Genomic DNA, 17623 nt, shown 5'->3' on the forward strand with positions numbered 1-17623 from the left:
AGGTTTCAGAAGCATATACCAAGGACAAGTGAAACAGTTAAGCAATCAAGATTATTACATTGTATAGTGAAGGAAAAATTGTAAAAATTAAATAATATAAAAACTAAAGAAAAATTAATTCAAAAGTAAAGAAATGAGAAAAGAATAAAACTGGTCTATAATCTCATATATATTCAAACATTAAAAGATTTCATAACTTTTAATTATTTTTCTTAAAGTCTTTGGAGACAGATCATGAGTCGGAACAACCAAACTATCATCTCCCAGTTCCTCCTCCTGGGCCTGCCCATCCCCCTAGAGCACCAACATCTGTTCTATGCCCTGTTCCTGTCCATGTACCTCACCACTGTCCTGGGAAACCTCATCATCATCACCCTCATTCTACTGGACTCCCATCTCCACACACCCATGTACTTGTTTCTCGGCAACTTGTCCTTCTCTGACCTCTGCTTCTCCTCTGTCACAATGCCCAAATTGCTACAAAACATGCAGAGCCAGGACCTAACCATACCCTATGCAGATTGTCTGACACAAATGTACTTTTTAATGGCGTTTGGAGATATGGAGAGCTTGCTTCTAGTGGCCATGGCCTATGACCGCTATGTGGCCATCTGCTTCCCCCTTCATTACACCAGTATCATGAACCCTAAGTTCTGTGCTAGTTTATTGATGCCATTGTGGATGCTAACCATATTTGATTCCATGATGCACACCTTACTTGTGGCTAGATTGTCTTTTTGTGAGAGCAATGTGATCCCCCACTTTTTCTGTGACATATCTGCACTCCTGAAGTTGGCCTGCTCAGATACTTCCGTTAATGAGTTGATGATATTTATCACGGGAGGGCCCATCATTATTGTACCCTTCTTACTCATTGTTTTGTCTTATGCAAGGATTGTATCCTCCATTCTCAAGGTTTCTTCTGCCAAGGGCATCCACAAGGTCTTTTCTACCTGTGGTTCCCACCTTTCTGTAGTGTCTCTGTTCTATGGTACAATTTTTGGTCTCTATTTCTGTCCATCAGCTAATAACTCAACTGTAAAAGAAACTACCATGGCTATGATGTTCACAGTGGTCACTCCCATGCTTAACCCTTTTATTTACAGCCTGAGGAATAGAGACATAAAGCAGGCTCTAGTAAGAGTTATCTGCAATAGGAAAATCTCTTTGTAATGATAGCGTGTGGAATTTTTATCATTTTATGACATAAATATACTGGTACTAATATTTTTGTCAGATGTTGTCCTTCATTATGTACAGGAAAGGGTATGCCATGCAACTGTACAATTCAAAAAAAGAGAGGAAGTTTATTAGAGTAGTCAAGAAAAGAAGAAATGCCTTTGACATCTGTCTATATCTTCCTCCTCACCAGCATTTGCTCCAGATATTTTCTGGAATAGTAAGGCACAGGTGCTATGAAGTGGGGGAAGGGAAAACCAGGGGGAGGATTTTAACTGGGGAGGGAAGAGGATAACACAAGAAAGAGGGATAAAACAGAGATAAATTATACTCAGGATGCTTGAAAAGGCCATAGGCAAGCACCTTAGTTCTTAATCATATTTATAAATGCATATATAGTGAATATGAGTATGTATATGTATATTTTAAAATGTAGTTTTGCATAATTGTATGATAATGTTCCTCACTAGAATCACAGACTACGTACCAAAAATTTCAATGCTAGACATGGGAAACCCGCTTTCAAGTTGTTGATTAACTGAGGGCAAGAGGCTCCCAAAACAATACAGGTTATTTTCTTTGTCCTTGGTTTCCTCCTAGACCTTGAAGATAAGATCCATTGCTGAAGACACCACATATTTCAGTCATAAGGCTTTGAAGAATTGAGCTAGAACTGACTCAGAATCCCCCTCCTTGGGTACTAACTCTTGTAGTATTGGAAGGTACTGTGCAAGATGTCGGGGGAGAATGGCAATCAATAGTCATACTCCACTAAAAGTTTGTGAACCACTCCAGTGAGAAGCAACACAATGTGTTTTAGTGATGCAATAGTGACACTTTTATCCTAAGAGTAACCAACAGCTCTTTAATTACATTTACATTTTTATTAATAGGAAGAAATTCAAGCCCGGTTCCTTAAAACTTAGCCAGTCATAGATGCTAAAAGCAATCCAATACTGACATCTTAAAAATTCTTTTAACTTTTATTGATTTTTTTTCATGGATTTTCTATCATGCATCCTGATCCCACTTATTTCTCCATCCCCTCACATCTGCCCTTCCAACCCCTCCTAAACAAAACAAAATTTAACAGAAAAACTAAAACCAAAACCAAACAGGAAAAAGGGGGAAGAATCTCGTTGTGGAAGCTGTAGTGTGACCTGTTGAGTCACACACTTTACCCTTTAGTACACTCATCTTTACTTGTAAGTGTTCAATGCTGTGTTATTGATCTTCTTTGAGGCCTCTGGCTTTTGCCACACTAATAATAATGGGCTCTTATGATGGAGGAGGGTTAACTGTCTATGTGTTACTTTCATTGGTTAATAAAGAAACTGCCTTGGCTTTTGATAGGACAGCAACTTAGATAGGTGGAGTAGAACAGAATGCTAGGAGGAAGAAGGCAATGAAGCAGTCACCATGGTTCTCCTCTCCGAGACAGCTGCAGGTTAGAATCCTCCTGGTAAGCCACCACCTCGTGGTGCTACACAGATTATTAGAAATGGGTTAGATCAATATGTAAGAGTTAGCTAATAAGAGGCTACAGATAATGGGCCAAACAGCGTTTAAAAGAATACAGTTTCCATATAATTACTTCAGTGGTAAAGCTAGCTGGGAGGCGGGCGGCGGGAAGCGGCCCACTGCTCCTTTTACACTCTTACTGGGGCTCCTCTTGGATATCCTGCTGTTGTCTTGGGTCATAGAGATCCTGCAATTTTGGATCTATAGTTTCGTCCCCTTCACAGGCTCCAACAGTTCAAGGATGAGGTGGAGTTGGGGTGGACTAATTCATAGCCCTAGTTCTGGGTCTGGGTGGTAGCTTGGTTGGTCAGCCCTAGCTTTCCCTCATGGCCACTACCCAGATGAGCTCTTCAGCACTGCCTCAGCTAGTTCACTCAATGCAGCTTGAAGCAAGGCGCAGTCCCCGCTCTCCTTCTCTCACCACTTTGACTCATCCACACTCACACCACCAGGACCAGCTCTGTTTGCCCAGGTGAGGTGCAAGGCCCTTTCTTCCAGTTGCTGTAGATGGCATAGATGGCGGGGGAGGGAGCAGCACTTCTGCTCTCACACCCTCTGGGCTGGCTCATGGAAGCTCTGACAACAGGGTCAACTCTAATCTCTTGTATATTGCAGTTGGTGCAGGTTGGTGCAGTTGTTGCAGGGCTGGTGCTCCCACTCTCCTGACCCTGGGGCCAGCTCTCTCAGCTGCTTCAGGTGGTAATGGATAAGGTGAGGAGGGGAAGGCATCTTTTTCTCATCCACTCCACCCTATGTCAGATGAGGGGGACAGTGTCATCTTTCCTCTCACTCCCTTGGGGCTAGCTCTCCTGTATCCCTGACAACAGGGTCAGCTCTGGTGTGATCCCAGGCAAAGTGTAGACTGGTGAGGGGTGGAGTCATTTTTTTTGAAGAGCGGGGAGCAACTCTTCCCTGAGTAGCAAGACCAGGTCTCCTGATAACAGTATACAGCGAAGGGCAGGGCCAGTGAAGGACAGGGCCAACTTAAAATGACACTCAGAGTTCAACAGGCATGGATGGTTCCTATGACTCTCTGTGGTAACACAGGCCATGGACATCAACAGTCTCCAGCTGCAGCAGGACCATAGACCCAGATAAAGCTATTAGCAGCAGGTAAGACCCGGATGTCACTATGACCCTGGTGGCAGCTCAAATCACCTAGATCAGGATTTCCATGATGGCAACATGGCCTTCAGATACTGACATGGTCTCAGGTGGTTGACCAGACCCCAGTCATCCTCATCGCCCTGGGTGGTAACAAGAACCATGGACATGGACGTCAACTTAGACCATGGCTGCTATAGGGCTGTGGACCCAGACATGGACCTTAGCAGTAGCCCTGGCCCAATGACACCATAACCCCAGAAGACATTGCAAGCCACTCATATCAGCATGGGCCTGTCAGCAGCATATCCCTTGGACACTCACATGGCCAGAGGTTACAGACTAGACGCTGGGTATCTGCATGACCTTTAGTAGCAACATGAGCCACAGACATCAACACAGACCCAGTCTGTGGTAGGACTATGGATCTAGACATGGTCCTCAGCAGCAGTCCAAGCCTGGGTGTCAGCATGGCTCCTGATGACAGCACTGGCAACTCAGATCAGCATGATCCCCAAGGAAGCATAGCCCATGGATACCAACATGGCCCCAGGTGGCAGCCTAGACTACAAGCCTCTACATTGCCCTCAGTGGTGATAAGAGCCATAGACATCCAAGACTTGACCCTTAGTAATAAGGCCCAAATATCACCTTGGAATTGAGTGGCCAGCAGGTCATTCACATCAGCCTGTTCTTCACCACCCCCCCTTCTTCAGATCTACTTTTCTTCCCAGTCTATTAAACATTCTGTCTCTCTCCTCTCTTCTATTTTCCCACCCAGTGCTTATTCACCATAATGGCTCCTGACTGCCTGGTGCTGGTTGAGTCCTGCCTGTACCAGACACCAGGCATGGGCACAGAGTTGCTGCCCCGTTTCTTTAAACAGAATAGTTAATTGTGTTCTTACACACAGAGATAATTGTAGCTCTCAGGTCTCATCAAAGAACCTTTTTATTTTGGCAACAGATGAAGAGATTTAAAACTGGCCAAAATTCAGAGAACTTGTGACTGTTGTGTGTCCACAGTCCCAATTGCTCCATCTTTTATGTAACCACTATATCAAAGGCAGGGCACCATCTTGGAAGAGGGGACAAAAAGTTTAAAAACCAGAATTTCAGTACCTTGCTGCAAGATAGTGTCTTCTGGACATGACAGCAAGGCAGCACCCATGACCTCTCAACCCCTCAGTGGATTTAAAATACAACAGAAATCATGTTGATTAATTAAATGGCAATAACAGCTGCTGTATGAAGGAGAATCAGTTTTCTTCAGGTTCCAGTTCCCTGATATGTTATCCAATGCAAAGTGGTCATCCCCAAATACACATGCATACTAGCAACACTAGATATAGTATAGTGCTGTGTGTGTGTGAAACAATAATAATTAAAGAAGAATTGGTCATAAATTTGGAAGGGAGTAGAAATATAAGGGAAGAGTTAGAGAAAGAAAGAAGTAAAAGTGATGTAAGCACAGTACTTATGCATAAAGTTCTCTAAAAATGAAGTGAAAACAGAAACATAAACAAAGAAGTCAAAGACCTCTATTATAAATCCTTTAGAAGACTGAAAATAGAAATTGCAAAAAGACAAGTATATAGAAAGACTTCCTGTGCTCATGAGTTAAAAGAATTAATACTGAGAAAATGGATGTCTTATGAAAGCAATATACAGGTTCATTACAACCCCTACAAAACCTGCTGATTCTCCACACTAAAGTAAAAAAGAAACAACATTTGTATGGGAGCACAGAAAATCTTGGATATCCAAGTAAATCAGTGTATTCTTCAAAAATAATAGTAAATAAACACGATTGAGGATACCACCATTCCTGGTTTCTGCTACATTTCAGAGTTATGCCAGCAATAACAGCATCAATAGATCAGTACAAAGGTATGGGTATAAACCCCTGAAGATACAGACACCTAATATTTGACAGAGATTCCAAAAATGCTTACAAGGAGACAAGAGTCTGTAATAAATGCTGCTGAGGAACTGAATATCTACATTTGGAAGAATGAAACTAGCTCCCACTTCTTAATATGATACAAATTATATCAACCCAGTCATAAAACCTTCGACTACGTTTTGTACTGCCTTCAAGATGTGCTTGGGTAAAGGTGGCACAGAAATTGTAGAAATGGCCAATTAATAAATGGTCCTGCTTGAGATCCATATGATGAGAGGGAACTTATTCCTGAAACAGTTTGAAGGTCAAGACCCAGAGCCTGGAGACCCTAGAGATTTAGGATAGGGCCAAACATGAATGACAACATAGTCAATGAAATGATTCCTAATGATATTCTACTATACTCATAGATTGGTGCCTAGCCCAATTTTCATTAGATATACTTCACTCAGCAACTGATGGAAACAGTTGCAGAGATCCACATCCAAACTTGAGGAAGAGGTTAGGGAATTCTCTGAAGAGAGCAAGGAAGGATTGCAAGAGCCAGAAGGGTCAGGGACACCACAAGAAAACCTACAGAATCTAACAGAGTCCCTAAGAGTTCAACCCCTCTCAGGGTTCATTCAATTAAAGACACCAGAATAAGTGAAAGGGACTAAAGTCAAGAGGTTAGAATCCTAGAGTTAAGAAGTCTACTCACAACAGTTTCTGTCTATACATGTTTCTTTATTCTTTTGTAGATGGACACTATCAAGTAGTCCCAGACCAGCTCAGAATTGAGCATAATAAAGGGTTCTTTATTTAGGTGTAGACTCACAGATCTCAGTCCTCTGCATGAGAGGGGAACAGGAACTGAATCCAGCAGTCAAGAGAGAGAGAGAGAGAGAGGCCACACAAACTTTATGTCTACATTTATAGTATTAGAGACCATGCCCAAGTGGCCTGGTATCTAAAAGGCTATTGGCTGAAGGAGTTCTCACCACATTCTTTTGTTACAAATGCTCCCAGTAATATATACCCTTAAAACTAGCCTCAATGGGACCAAACTAAGCACTCTTCATATGGGAGACAGTTGCGTAGCTTGGTCTATCGAAGGGGCCCCTGGCAGTAGAACCAGGATCTATTCTTCATGCATGAGCTGCTTATTGGATCTCATTCTCTATGATGGGATGCCATGCTCAGTTTTAATACAGCAGAGAGGGGCTTGGTTCAGCCTCAACTTAATGGACCAGGCTTTGTTGACTCCCCTTTGGATCCCTTACCCTTTGGGAGAAGTGAATGGGGATGAGTTGGGATGAGTATAGGTGAGAGGGGACAACTGTGGTTGGAATGTAAAATGAAATTTTTAAAAATTGATTTTATTGAGCTATACATTTTTTCTCTGCTTCCCTCCTTTCTACTCCCCTCTCATTCAACCCTCTACCATGGTCCTCATACTCCCAATTTATTCATGAGATCTTGTCTTTTTCTTCCCATGTAGATTAGATCCATGTATGTCTTTCTTAGGGTCCTCATTGTTGTCTTGGTTCTCTGGGATTGTGAATTGTAGGCTGTTTTTCTTTGCTTTTTGTCTAAAAACCACTTATAAGTGAGTACATATTATATTTGTCTTTATAGATCTGGGTTACCTCACTCAATATGATGTTTTCTAGATCCATCCATTTGTCTGCAAATTTCAAGATGTCATAATTTTTCTCTGCTGTGTAGTACTCCATTGTGAAAATTACCACAATTTTCTTATCCATTCTTCAGTCAAGAGGCATTTAGGTTGTTTCCAGGTTCTTACTATGACAAACAGTGCTTTAAAGAACATAGTTGAGCACATGCCCTTGTGGTACAATTGAGAATCATTTGAGTATATACTCAAAAGTGGTAATGCTGGGTCTTGAGGAAGATTATTCCCTAATTTTCTGAAAAATCGCCATACTGATATCCAAAGGGGCTGTATCAGTTTGTACTCCCACCAGCAAAGCAGGAGTATTCCCTTTACCCCATATTCTCTCTATCATAAGTTGTCATCAGTGATTTTGATCTTGGCAATCATTACAGGTGTAAGATGCAATCTCAAAGTTGTTTTGATTTGCATTTCTCTGATGACTAAGGATGTTGAACATTTCCTTAAGTGTCTTTCAGTTCTTTTATATTCCTCTGTTGAGAGTTCTCTGTTTATGTCTATACCCTACTTTTTAAATTGGATTATTGGTTCTTTTGGTGAGAGTATAGGTGGGAAGAATAACTGTGGTTGGAATGTAAAATAAAAAAATTTAAAAATAATAAATAAAAAACCAACCAAATGAATGAATGAATGAATGAATGAATGAATAAATAAATAAATAAATCTAAATGGATCAAAGACAAACACTAGGCTTGAAACTCTGAAAATGTTCTTTTAGAGGACAGAGCAGGAAAAAATGGTACAAGAAATGAGACTATGTACAGACACTCTGAAGTTTTCTCCAATTGTTCAGTAACTAATGACAACAGTCAATAAATGTGATACTATGAAATAAAAATACTTCAGCACAGCAAAGGGAAGAATGATCTGTATGAATAAATAGCCTTTAAAATGTGAGAAAATCTTTGGCAGGTGCACATCTGACAGAAGATAAATATCCAGAATATACAAAGAACTCAAAATCTAAAGAACAAGAAAACAAGAAACCCAATATAAACGGGCAGAAGAAACTACATGGAGAGTTCTGAAGCCATGCAAATGACCAATATACACCCTTTAAAGTACTCCACATCCCTCATGACCAGGGCAATAAAAATGAAAACTACTTTAATTTCACTCCAGTAAGAAAGGCCATCATCAAGAAAACAAACGTCACTAAACATTGGAAAGGGACCCTTATTCCCTCTTGCTCTTGACAACAGTGTATACAGTTGCAGTCAATATGTGAATCACTATGGGGGTTTCTTAATAAAAGCCATAATAGAATTACCATATTCTCTAGTACCCATGATCATATGTCCTAAGTATTCACATCCTCTCTCGGGATAGTTGCATGCCTGTTCTCACTGATGCTCTGCTTCCCACAGCAAGGAAATTGAATCTTCTTAGGTGTTTATTGGTGATGAATGAAAAGTAAAAATTTGGACCCACGTATAATGGATTTTATTCAAGTGTGAATTGTCTTGTAGCTGCATCTGTGGGGCTAACCAATCAGGGTTTGTGAAGTCAAGGATTTTGGAGAAAAATGAATAGTTTTCATTTTACTAAACCAGCATAATTCTGATCAGTAATTTGAAAAATATTTTCTTTATTTTATGCATATAAGAATTTTTGCTCATACATATATAAATAGTTTAACAAATGCATGCCTGGTGCCCTTAGAGGACAGAAGAGGATATTGGATCTCCTTGAATTAGAATTGCAATGGTTGTGAGCTGCCCCATTGGTGCTGGAAAAGGAATCTGTATCCTCTGCAGGAACAGGAAATACTCTTAACCACTGAGCCATCTCTCCAGCCACATTGATAATTATTATATATTTTTATTTATGTGGACTTGTGTATAGAGGAAAGAACACTAAAGAATGACTCAAAAGAGGGGAAAACAGAGACCTTAAGAGAGATATGTAGAAAGAAAGCAGAATACAATACATGTAGTATAAAAATATAAGAGTTAATACTGAGTTACAGCAAGTTCAAAGCAGAAATGGGAGACAGAGAAATGGAGTAAAGAAGGGTTTGAGCAGATGGTTAACAAAACTAAATGAAAATGAAAATACCAAATAGAATCCAACTACATATAGGCTGTTATAAATAAGAATAGTTTTTATTTTAAAGTAAGTTTAAAATAAAAAAGGGAAAACCCCTTTAATATGCACTTACTATAAGACTAGGTACATATGTACAAGAATTGATTCAAACAAATGCTTGTACATTAACATTCACAGATGCTATACTTATCATTGTACCCAAGTGGAAAGATTCACCAACCAATGATTAAGTAAATTACCAATGTGTATCTGTACAATGCCATATTAATCAACAATAAAACAATTATTGGCACATAGAACTACACAGATATACTTTGAAAACATGCTAATAGAGAAAATCCATCCATAAAGAGCTTATATTCATATGAAATATGAAGAATAGAAAATCTGTACAAACATAAAGTACAGTGGAATTGCATGCAGATGGTTGGAGGTGAGCATATGTGTGAATTGGCACAGGAGTTCTTTGGGAAATTAAGGGTTGTAAAAATGCAATGTAGATTGCTTTGAATAACATGAAAGTACTAAGGCTATTTAATTCTATTTATGTAAGTGAACATCACAGTACTCAGGGCTGATTGAATTGGAACTTGAACCTATTATCCAACCACTTTTGCATCTCACATGAACCAGAACACTGAAAGTAGATGCATTATTTTTTCTTGGAGTAACTGAAACCAATTGTTTCACAACCAAAATGTGGTTTGTCTATATAACAAGGACATGCAACACTGTGTCTAAATCCTGGGCACATTGTTAGATCACATGTAGTATATTTGCACTAATTTAATCATCTCTAAGAGCCCAATAAGGTTAAACCAAGAAGGATCAATGAAGTGGAACGCGTCAGATGGGGGAAAGGGGAACATGAATCAAATAATCCCACACTAGCTCCAAATAGGGCATTCTAAGGCGTTCTTTACTAAAAGGGAATTCACAGATCATAAGGAGGAAACAGGAACAGAATCAAAGATTCTGGTGTCACAAGTTGGGAGAGAGAGCAAGAGGGTGGTTCCCTGCAGGCTTTTTGGTATCCAAGGCCACACCTGACCTGGTCCAGTCTCTCAAAGGCTGTTGGCTGAAGGACATTCCCTATCACCTTTCCCATTTGTCTAAATAAGAGAGTTTCAAGCCTAATACAAAACTATATATAGTAAGAACAAATATCAAGTATAAAAATTAGATTACAATCAGTATAAACAATATGAAGCAAGAAACAAATGTTAGATGTTTCAATAATTATTTTATCCTAAAGAGTTTAAGTCTTGTATTAGAAATGACTCGGCCAAATCACAAGAGGAAAATAACTATGACTATCTTCTAATTTTTAACCCCATTGAAGGTCTGAGAAGGGAGATACTATTACTTGAGTAGTCAGGAAGTACAATCAAGATGCTTCCAAAATGTGCAGTAGATGTCAGAGACAACTGGCTACTTGGGCAGTCATCCAAAGTCTCATTTGCAACTTTGGCTAAGGCCTAGAGTAACTGACAGTTAGAGGCAGGAAGATTTTCAAAACTGTCTTACCCTGTTTCGGCAAGGTTTGGCAGTCTTTTTTTTTGGTATCCTGTTTGTCTAGTCCAGAGACCATGCATTTTGTCAGTAGTTGAGGCATGGGCAGTTCCTTACCCAAAGGGCAGTTTTGTCAAGAAGAAAACAAGTTCTAAGTGGAGTTTCTTCTGTGTTTAACATTGTTTTGGGAATAGATCGATGCTGCCAGGAGCAATTGTGTTTCATGTCAACAGAATCCTAAGTTATTTAAATGGCATATTCTACAGTTGTTTGAAGTGGTTGAAAATTACCTGTCTATACAATCTCTATGTATCTAAAGAACAAAATTAGTCTAAGTATGACAAACATGGATGACTATTGACCTATAATACTTAATACCTGTATAATTTAAAGACCAAGATGTCATACTAGAATATTAAACAATTGTTGGAAGAGAGAGTTGCTTGTTGGTTTCCAGCTGCCCGGCTGCTCAGCCCCAAAATAATCACACAGAAACTGTATTAATTAAATTACTGCTTGGCTCATTAGCTCTAGCTTCTTATTGGCTAACTCTTACATATTAATTTGACCCATATTAGTTTAACAATCTTTGAAAAACTGTGCAGCAAATTAGGACAGTGACCTCAAAATGTAAACAATTTGTAAGTATCTTGATCAGAGGTAGAAATGTATAATGCAATATGATAAATATATCTCAAAATTGTATCAATATACAAAATGCCTTAAACAGAGGTATAAACATGTATGCATACAATTTGACAAAAAACTTTGAATAGATATACAAATATTATAAACAGAAATAGGGACATATTTAATATAACAAATATAATTTGGATTTGTATCAATATATAAGAATCTATACCAATGTAAATTATCTATGAATAATAGCTCACAAGTATTTACTCTATTTCTCACTATTATTATTATTAGTGTGAATAAGCTCACACTACTCTACCTATTATCCCAATCAATTTCCACTTTTTTCAAAGAGATCCCCAAGCCTACATAATTTCCACTCCAAACTGCAACCCTACACCAGTAATAATCAACCCCTAAATGATGTCCCTATCCTTGAGGACAAACTTTGTTGGGAGAGGGGCCATCTTCTTCTAAAATTACTTCCAGCTGTCATGGGGGTGATGTTATTTTTATGGTATCCTGTAAAACTAAAATGATGGTTAAGTATCAAGATTATAGTTCCAGGACAGGCTCCAACACTACAGAGAAACCCTGTCTTGAAAAAACAAAAAACAAAAAACAAACAAAAAACAAAACAAAACCAAAAAATGAGTTTCAAGATTATTGTCTGGTATAATTGCAAATGGTCTCTGAGTAATTGATGTTTTGGCCAGAACACTGTAAGAAAGTGTACCATTTCAGCTATCCTGGAAACTTTAAAGATTACTACAGGGAAATCTATTGTTCATTGTGGGAAACTTAAACATTGTTTATATACACATATATTTAATGAAAGGTACAATATAGACAAAAGCATGTATGGAGAAAAGTAAATCTATTTTTCTGAAATCTTTCTTCTTTCTATCCCATACCAGATAGTTCCTTACATGAGACAGATACTTTAAATTTTTCTTTTAACAACATGCTAGGATTTAGAGAAGGATAGCCATTGTCCAACTCCAAGGCCAGCTTTTATTTTTAAATGAGTCTATAATTTTACTGGGTAGTATATATATACAGAGAGAGTGAAATTTTACCCTGCAGATGACCTGTCCTCATAAGTCATATTCCTCTTTGTTTGGTGATCCTTTCTAGATAGCTATCTTTTTCTCTTTAGGCATCCAAATGTCCAGGGACTCTTGAGTTTTTGAAGATGAGTATTTTTCTTCAAAGACAAGAGCAGAACCCTGCCACACTCCTTATGAGGTTTTCTTAGTGCTTATGTGATTGTCACCTCTCTGGTTGAGCTGTTCCACAGGTCTTTTGGTTCCTGGTCTAGCCTCTCAAAGGCCATTTTTTCTGAAGGAGCTTCCCCATCAGATCAAGATGGGGTTGAAAATTTGTGTTTCATTATTATGTACAGATCTTCATCCAACTGATGACTCTAAGTTCAGTAACTATCTTGAAGGAAGTCATTATAAGAACCATCTACGACCCCATGATCAATAATGAATTCATAGAACAAGGCATTAGGAAGTTATCTCACATATATGGAGAGTGGTTAGGGTCATGGTCATAGTAGATATAATTAAGGTTTTCATGGAGAGGTACAAAGTCAAAACGTGTGAACAGACATAGGAAAACGAACTGCTGTTCTGTTGGCTTGAGGAAACATTAAAAATGCTATCTGCTTGATGTGTTCCTATCCTCCTTACATGTTTGCACACAGAGTAACTTAGCTGATGAATTTTAAATTTTTCTAGGATGTTGTATATATAAATCCTTTTGCAAGTATCCATGTTGAATTGAGATGCTGTCCTTGGAAGCCTTTCAAGTGTTTGCGGTTTTCTATTGTCTCACTCCACGTAAAAACTACTGTTGGATTGGCTGGAGAGATGGGTTGGCCTCCAACCAAAGATTAGGTTCCCAACCCAAAGTATAAAAACTACTAATGATTTCTTGTGTAAATATTTGTTGTATGAGATACTTTAAATTATTAATAAACAGAATAACTCCTGATAATTTCATGAGGTTTTCCAGTTACCTTCCTTTACCTCCCCACTAACAAAGTGGGATTCAGTCAAATTAAAGCCATGTTCATTACCTGAACAGACAAGGAATGTGCATCTTCCTATGCTCTTTTAGCTTTGCTGCTGCTGTTTGTTTTGTTTATTGCTGTTCTTTAAATTCTACCTTTCTGTATGTGTAGGAACGAGTGATCAATGACTATAATTGGTCTCTACTAGAGATTCCTGAGGTAAATTGGCCCTCTAAATGTCCTGGATAATTACTATGTCTTTAATGGGTTATGCAGAATCTGGACTCCTCTGGGGTACAGTGCCCCTAAGGCCCAGTGATGGTAGCAGGGACATGTGAGTAGGAATGGTGCAGAAAGGTGATGAGTACAGAGGCCAGTAGTTTCTGTGACTATGAATAAAAGAAAGATAAGCAGGATTTTGAACCAGGAACTTTCCCTCAACCGCATCAGTGCTAAGTAAATTGTCAGGAAAATAAGATAGTATCTTCCTGTCAATCCACATGAATTTCCAGTATTATGCAGGGCAGTTTTTCATGTATGATAAAAATTTTCCTTTCCTCTTACTCCCAAGACTTCACCATACTGTACAAATATTTGTTTCATGATCATCATATAATCACTTTCATATTGATTCATTCATTACAATTACTCATTATGTAGTTTTCTCTCAAATTCACACTATTTCAACATGGGGCAGCACTGTGAGATGGAGGTCATTGCTGTAATGCTGGATGATTGTTTACTATACAATCCCCTCTGGGGTCCTAGCAAACTCTGAACAATGTCCTACCCAAGATGATGATCAATTCTATGTGCACAGGTTCACAAATATGAGTTTTAGTGCAACATCTGTGATAACTCCTAAGTACAGTCCATCTAGGAAGACATTAATATCATCTAAGTGTTCATGTAAGATGTGTAATGAAAGTCACTCAATCAAAATTACTATTTCTACAGTATCCAAGATGATATGTAGGTATACTAAATGTTAGAAACAGATCCCTTGGGAATTTTATGTGCTGTTTAAGTTGAGAACTGTGGGCTTAACACTTGAAGAAGGGATGAAATCCATTGTCCATCAGTGGTAACAGTTGATAGTGATTTTTTGGTTTCTGATCTTCGCACATATGCCTGCATAACACAAAGGTGCTGCTCATTTGCACGAGAAGCAGAAACTGGGCATAGTGGCGCATACCTGTAATCCCAGTGCTCAGGAGGCAAAGACAGGAGTGCTGCATGTTTGAGACCAGCCTTGCATACATAAGGAGAGAATCTTGAAATGGTGCATGATATTTTTCATACATGGTTTCCCCGTCTCTAATACTATTGCACAAGTCTAAGTGTGCAAACTCTGAATTCAGTTGCATTGAACATTGCCAGCCTGTGAATATGCTCTCAGATAGATTTTGTTGTATCATTTCAGAAAGTTGCTTAGATCTCTTGATTTTTTTTGTCTTTTTAGCTTTGAGACATAAGACAGAATTATTAGCCAGTGTTGTACAGAATCACAGAATTACAAGTGTGTGTGTGTGTGTGTGTGTGTGTGTGTGTGTGTGTTTGAGAGAGAGAGAGAGAGAGAGAGAGAGAGAGAGAGAGAGAGAGAGAGATCCCATACATGTGACTTAGGATACAGACTGCATAATGCTGGAGGCTGTTGAAGCCAATATTTGGGGAACTATCTTGAATATGGGATTACAAGAAGAGTGGAGGTTATATAGATTTGTTCTTAAGGAAGAAGATGCAAAATTTTCTACTGTGAACTGTCTTTTTTTTTACTCCAAGTCTTTCATCTGATTGCATGAAGTTCACCATGATATGAAGTGTTTTACTCAAAGTGTGCAGATTTTAACATTTGTAAAATGTCTGCATAGCAAGTAGCAATTGTCCAAAATTTACATCAGGGCTAAAACCACTTGATGTATATATTAACCATCATATACATTTTAGACTCCCAAGGTGTAACTCAAGCAAGAATTCCAAATTAACATTGTTGCTTCTTTTTTATACTTTGTAAAATTTTTCATTGCATCTGTCTACTGCATCAATATCAATGACATTTTGGGGATTAAGGCATATGGATATGATTTGGAGTTATCAGCATTACTGAGGAGTGAGTGATTCATATGACTAACCCAAGCACTGTAGAAACACATTAGAAATCCGATGCTCATTATAGAGTATAAAATTTAGTGCTCACACTGGACTGAGCTCCCAAGGTTCAAATGAGGAGCAGAAGGAGGGAGAACATGAGCAAGGAAGTCAGGACCGTGAGGGGTGCGTCCACCCACAGAGATGGTGGGACTGATCTAATGGGAGCTCACCAAGGCCAGCTGGACTGGGACTTATGGAGCATGTGATCAAACAGGGCTCTCTGAATGTGGCTGTCAATGAGGGCTGACTGAGAAGTCAAGGACAATGGCACTGGGTTTTGATTCTACTTCATGGACTAGTTTTGTGGGAGCCTGGCTTGTTTCGATGCTCACCTTTATAGACCTGGATGGAGCGGGGAGGACCTTGGATTTCCCACAGGGCAGGGAACTCTGACTGCTCTTAGGACTGGAGAGGGAGCAGGAGGGGAGTAGAGGGAGTGGGAGGGAAATGGGAGGTGGGGAAGAGGTGGAAATTTTTAATAAATAAAAAAATTTAGTGCTCACTAGTCAAGCCTTTCAATTTAAATGGGAACTTTTTTATCCTTGAAGTTAAAGGAATCTGTATCAGTTTGTGAGGCAGGAATTGAGTCTTCACTGACCAAATTCATAATCTATCACAGATACTGTCCCCAAATGGAGATTGAGGATGACTGTAAACAACCAAACAAATAAGGACATATGTGACTTTCCCTGCACATAGTTTATAGTTGGTGGGAAGATAGCTTAGTGCAGTGACCAAAGCATCAAGTGCATAGAAGTATAGGATGTTAGGGAACGTGGCTGAAGTTCTCAATTAGTATGGGAGAAAGGGTAAATTTAACTGAGTATGTAATAAGCAATATTTTTTACACATGGGTAAGGATAAAGCAGATGAAGGAGGGGAGAGAAAGAAGTGAGAAGGAATTAGAGGAGCAACTCTAAAATGTGGGAGGTGAGGAGTTTTAACCCCAGCTTTGATGAAGAGAGATGCAAGTGTCACTGTGAGACCATATGGGGCTATGCCACTGACACATGTGAGATAATGAAACAGCATTTGTGTCCCTGATAGGAGCTTAGTCGTTATCCTAAGAGAAACAGTGATAAGTGATAATCTGAAGAGTAAATCAGACAAGAGATGAAGGAACTCATCTGTTAGAATGCCACAATGTAAATGAAGCAGGTTGAAGGAGAAGAAAAGGGTCAGCAGACATGAGAACATGGACATGTGTGTGCTCCTTCTGTATTCCTGTAAAGACAGATGTGAATCTCACATATGGATACAATCTCATAGAAAGTGATGGATGAAATGGGAGGTGAATGAATAGGAAACTCTGTATAATGTATGACAAGAGTTTAATGTAAGGAAATATGAATGGATTGAAATTCAAAGATTTCTGACATAAACCTAAATTTTTTATGGGAAACTGGAGAGGAAAGGGATTGAGAAACACTTGGGAGACAATGAAGTGAAGACATAAAATTCACTTGGGGCTTTTGAGCTTCTGATGTCTGTCATAAAAGCAATGGAGGGAAGATGATTAGTTATCAGTGGAGGAGAAATCTGTATGCTACAGAGACATGCATGCCTGAGTTTGAAATGAGAATCTAAAGCAATGGAGTATGTGTATTTTTCTTGAAACTTATATAAAATTATGATGCAAAAGTTTATCCAAATTCTTCAAAAACATCAATATACAAAATAGCAGAACAAATTATAAACAAAAAATTACACAAGATGAACAGGCAGCATGATAAAGAAGTATTAGTCCATTTTATATCTAGAAGAAAAGGCACAGAAAAGTCTAGGAAATGATGGGATATTAAATATTGTTAAATAGAAGTTGAGAAAAGTCATGAGTGGTTTTAATGGTTACAGATATTGGAGTTTTGAGA

The 17623-nt window shown here is 38.8% G+C and overlaps 1 protein-coding gene across 1 annotated transcript; it reads left to right on the forward strand.

The window, feature by feature from the left end:
• The first annotated feature begins 234 nt into the window (after positions 1-234).
• LOC146893007 (olfactory receptor 1468-like) lies at positions 235-1173 on the forward strand. The gene has a single exon (XM_085694346.2). The coding sequence runs from the start codon at positions 235-237 to the stop codon at positions 1171-1173; it is 939 nt and encodes a 312-aa protein (XP_085550472.2).
• The last annotated feature ends 16450 nt before the right edge of the window (positions 1174-17623 follow it).

The sequence above is a fragment of the Myodes glareolus genome, chromosome 9, assembly GCF_982192425.1.
Source record: "Myodes glareolus chromosome 9, mMyoGla1.1, whole genome shotgun sequence".
Classification (NCBI taxonomy): Eukaryota; Metazoa; Chordata; class Mammalia; order Rodentia; family Cricetidae; genus Myodes; species Myodes glareolus.

Coding starts and splice junctions, on each gene's coding strand:
- LOC146893007 (XM_085694346.2), top strand. CDS start 235: ATGAGTCGGAACAACCAAACTATCATCTCCCAGTTCCTCCTCCTGGGC.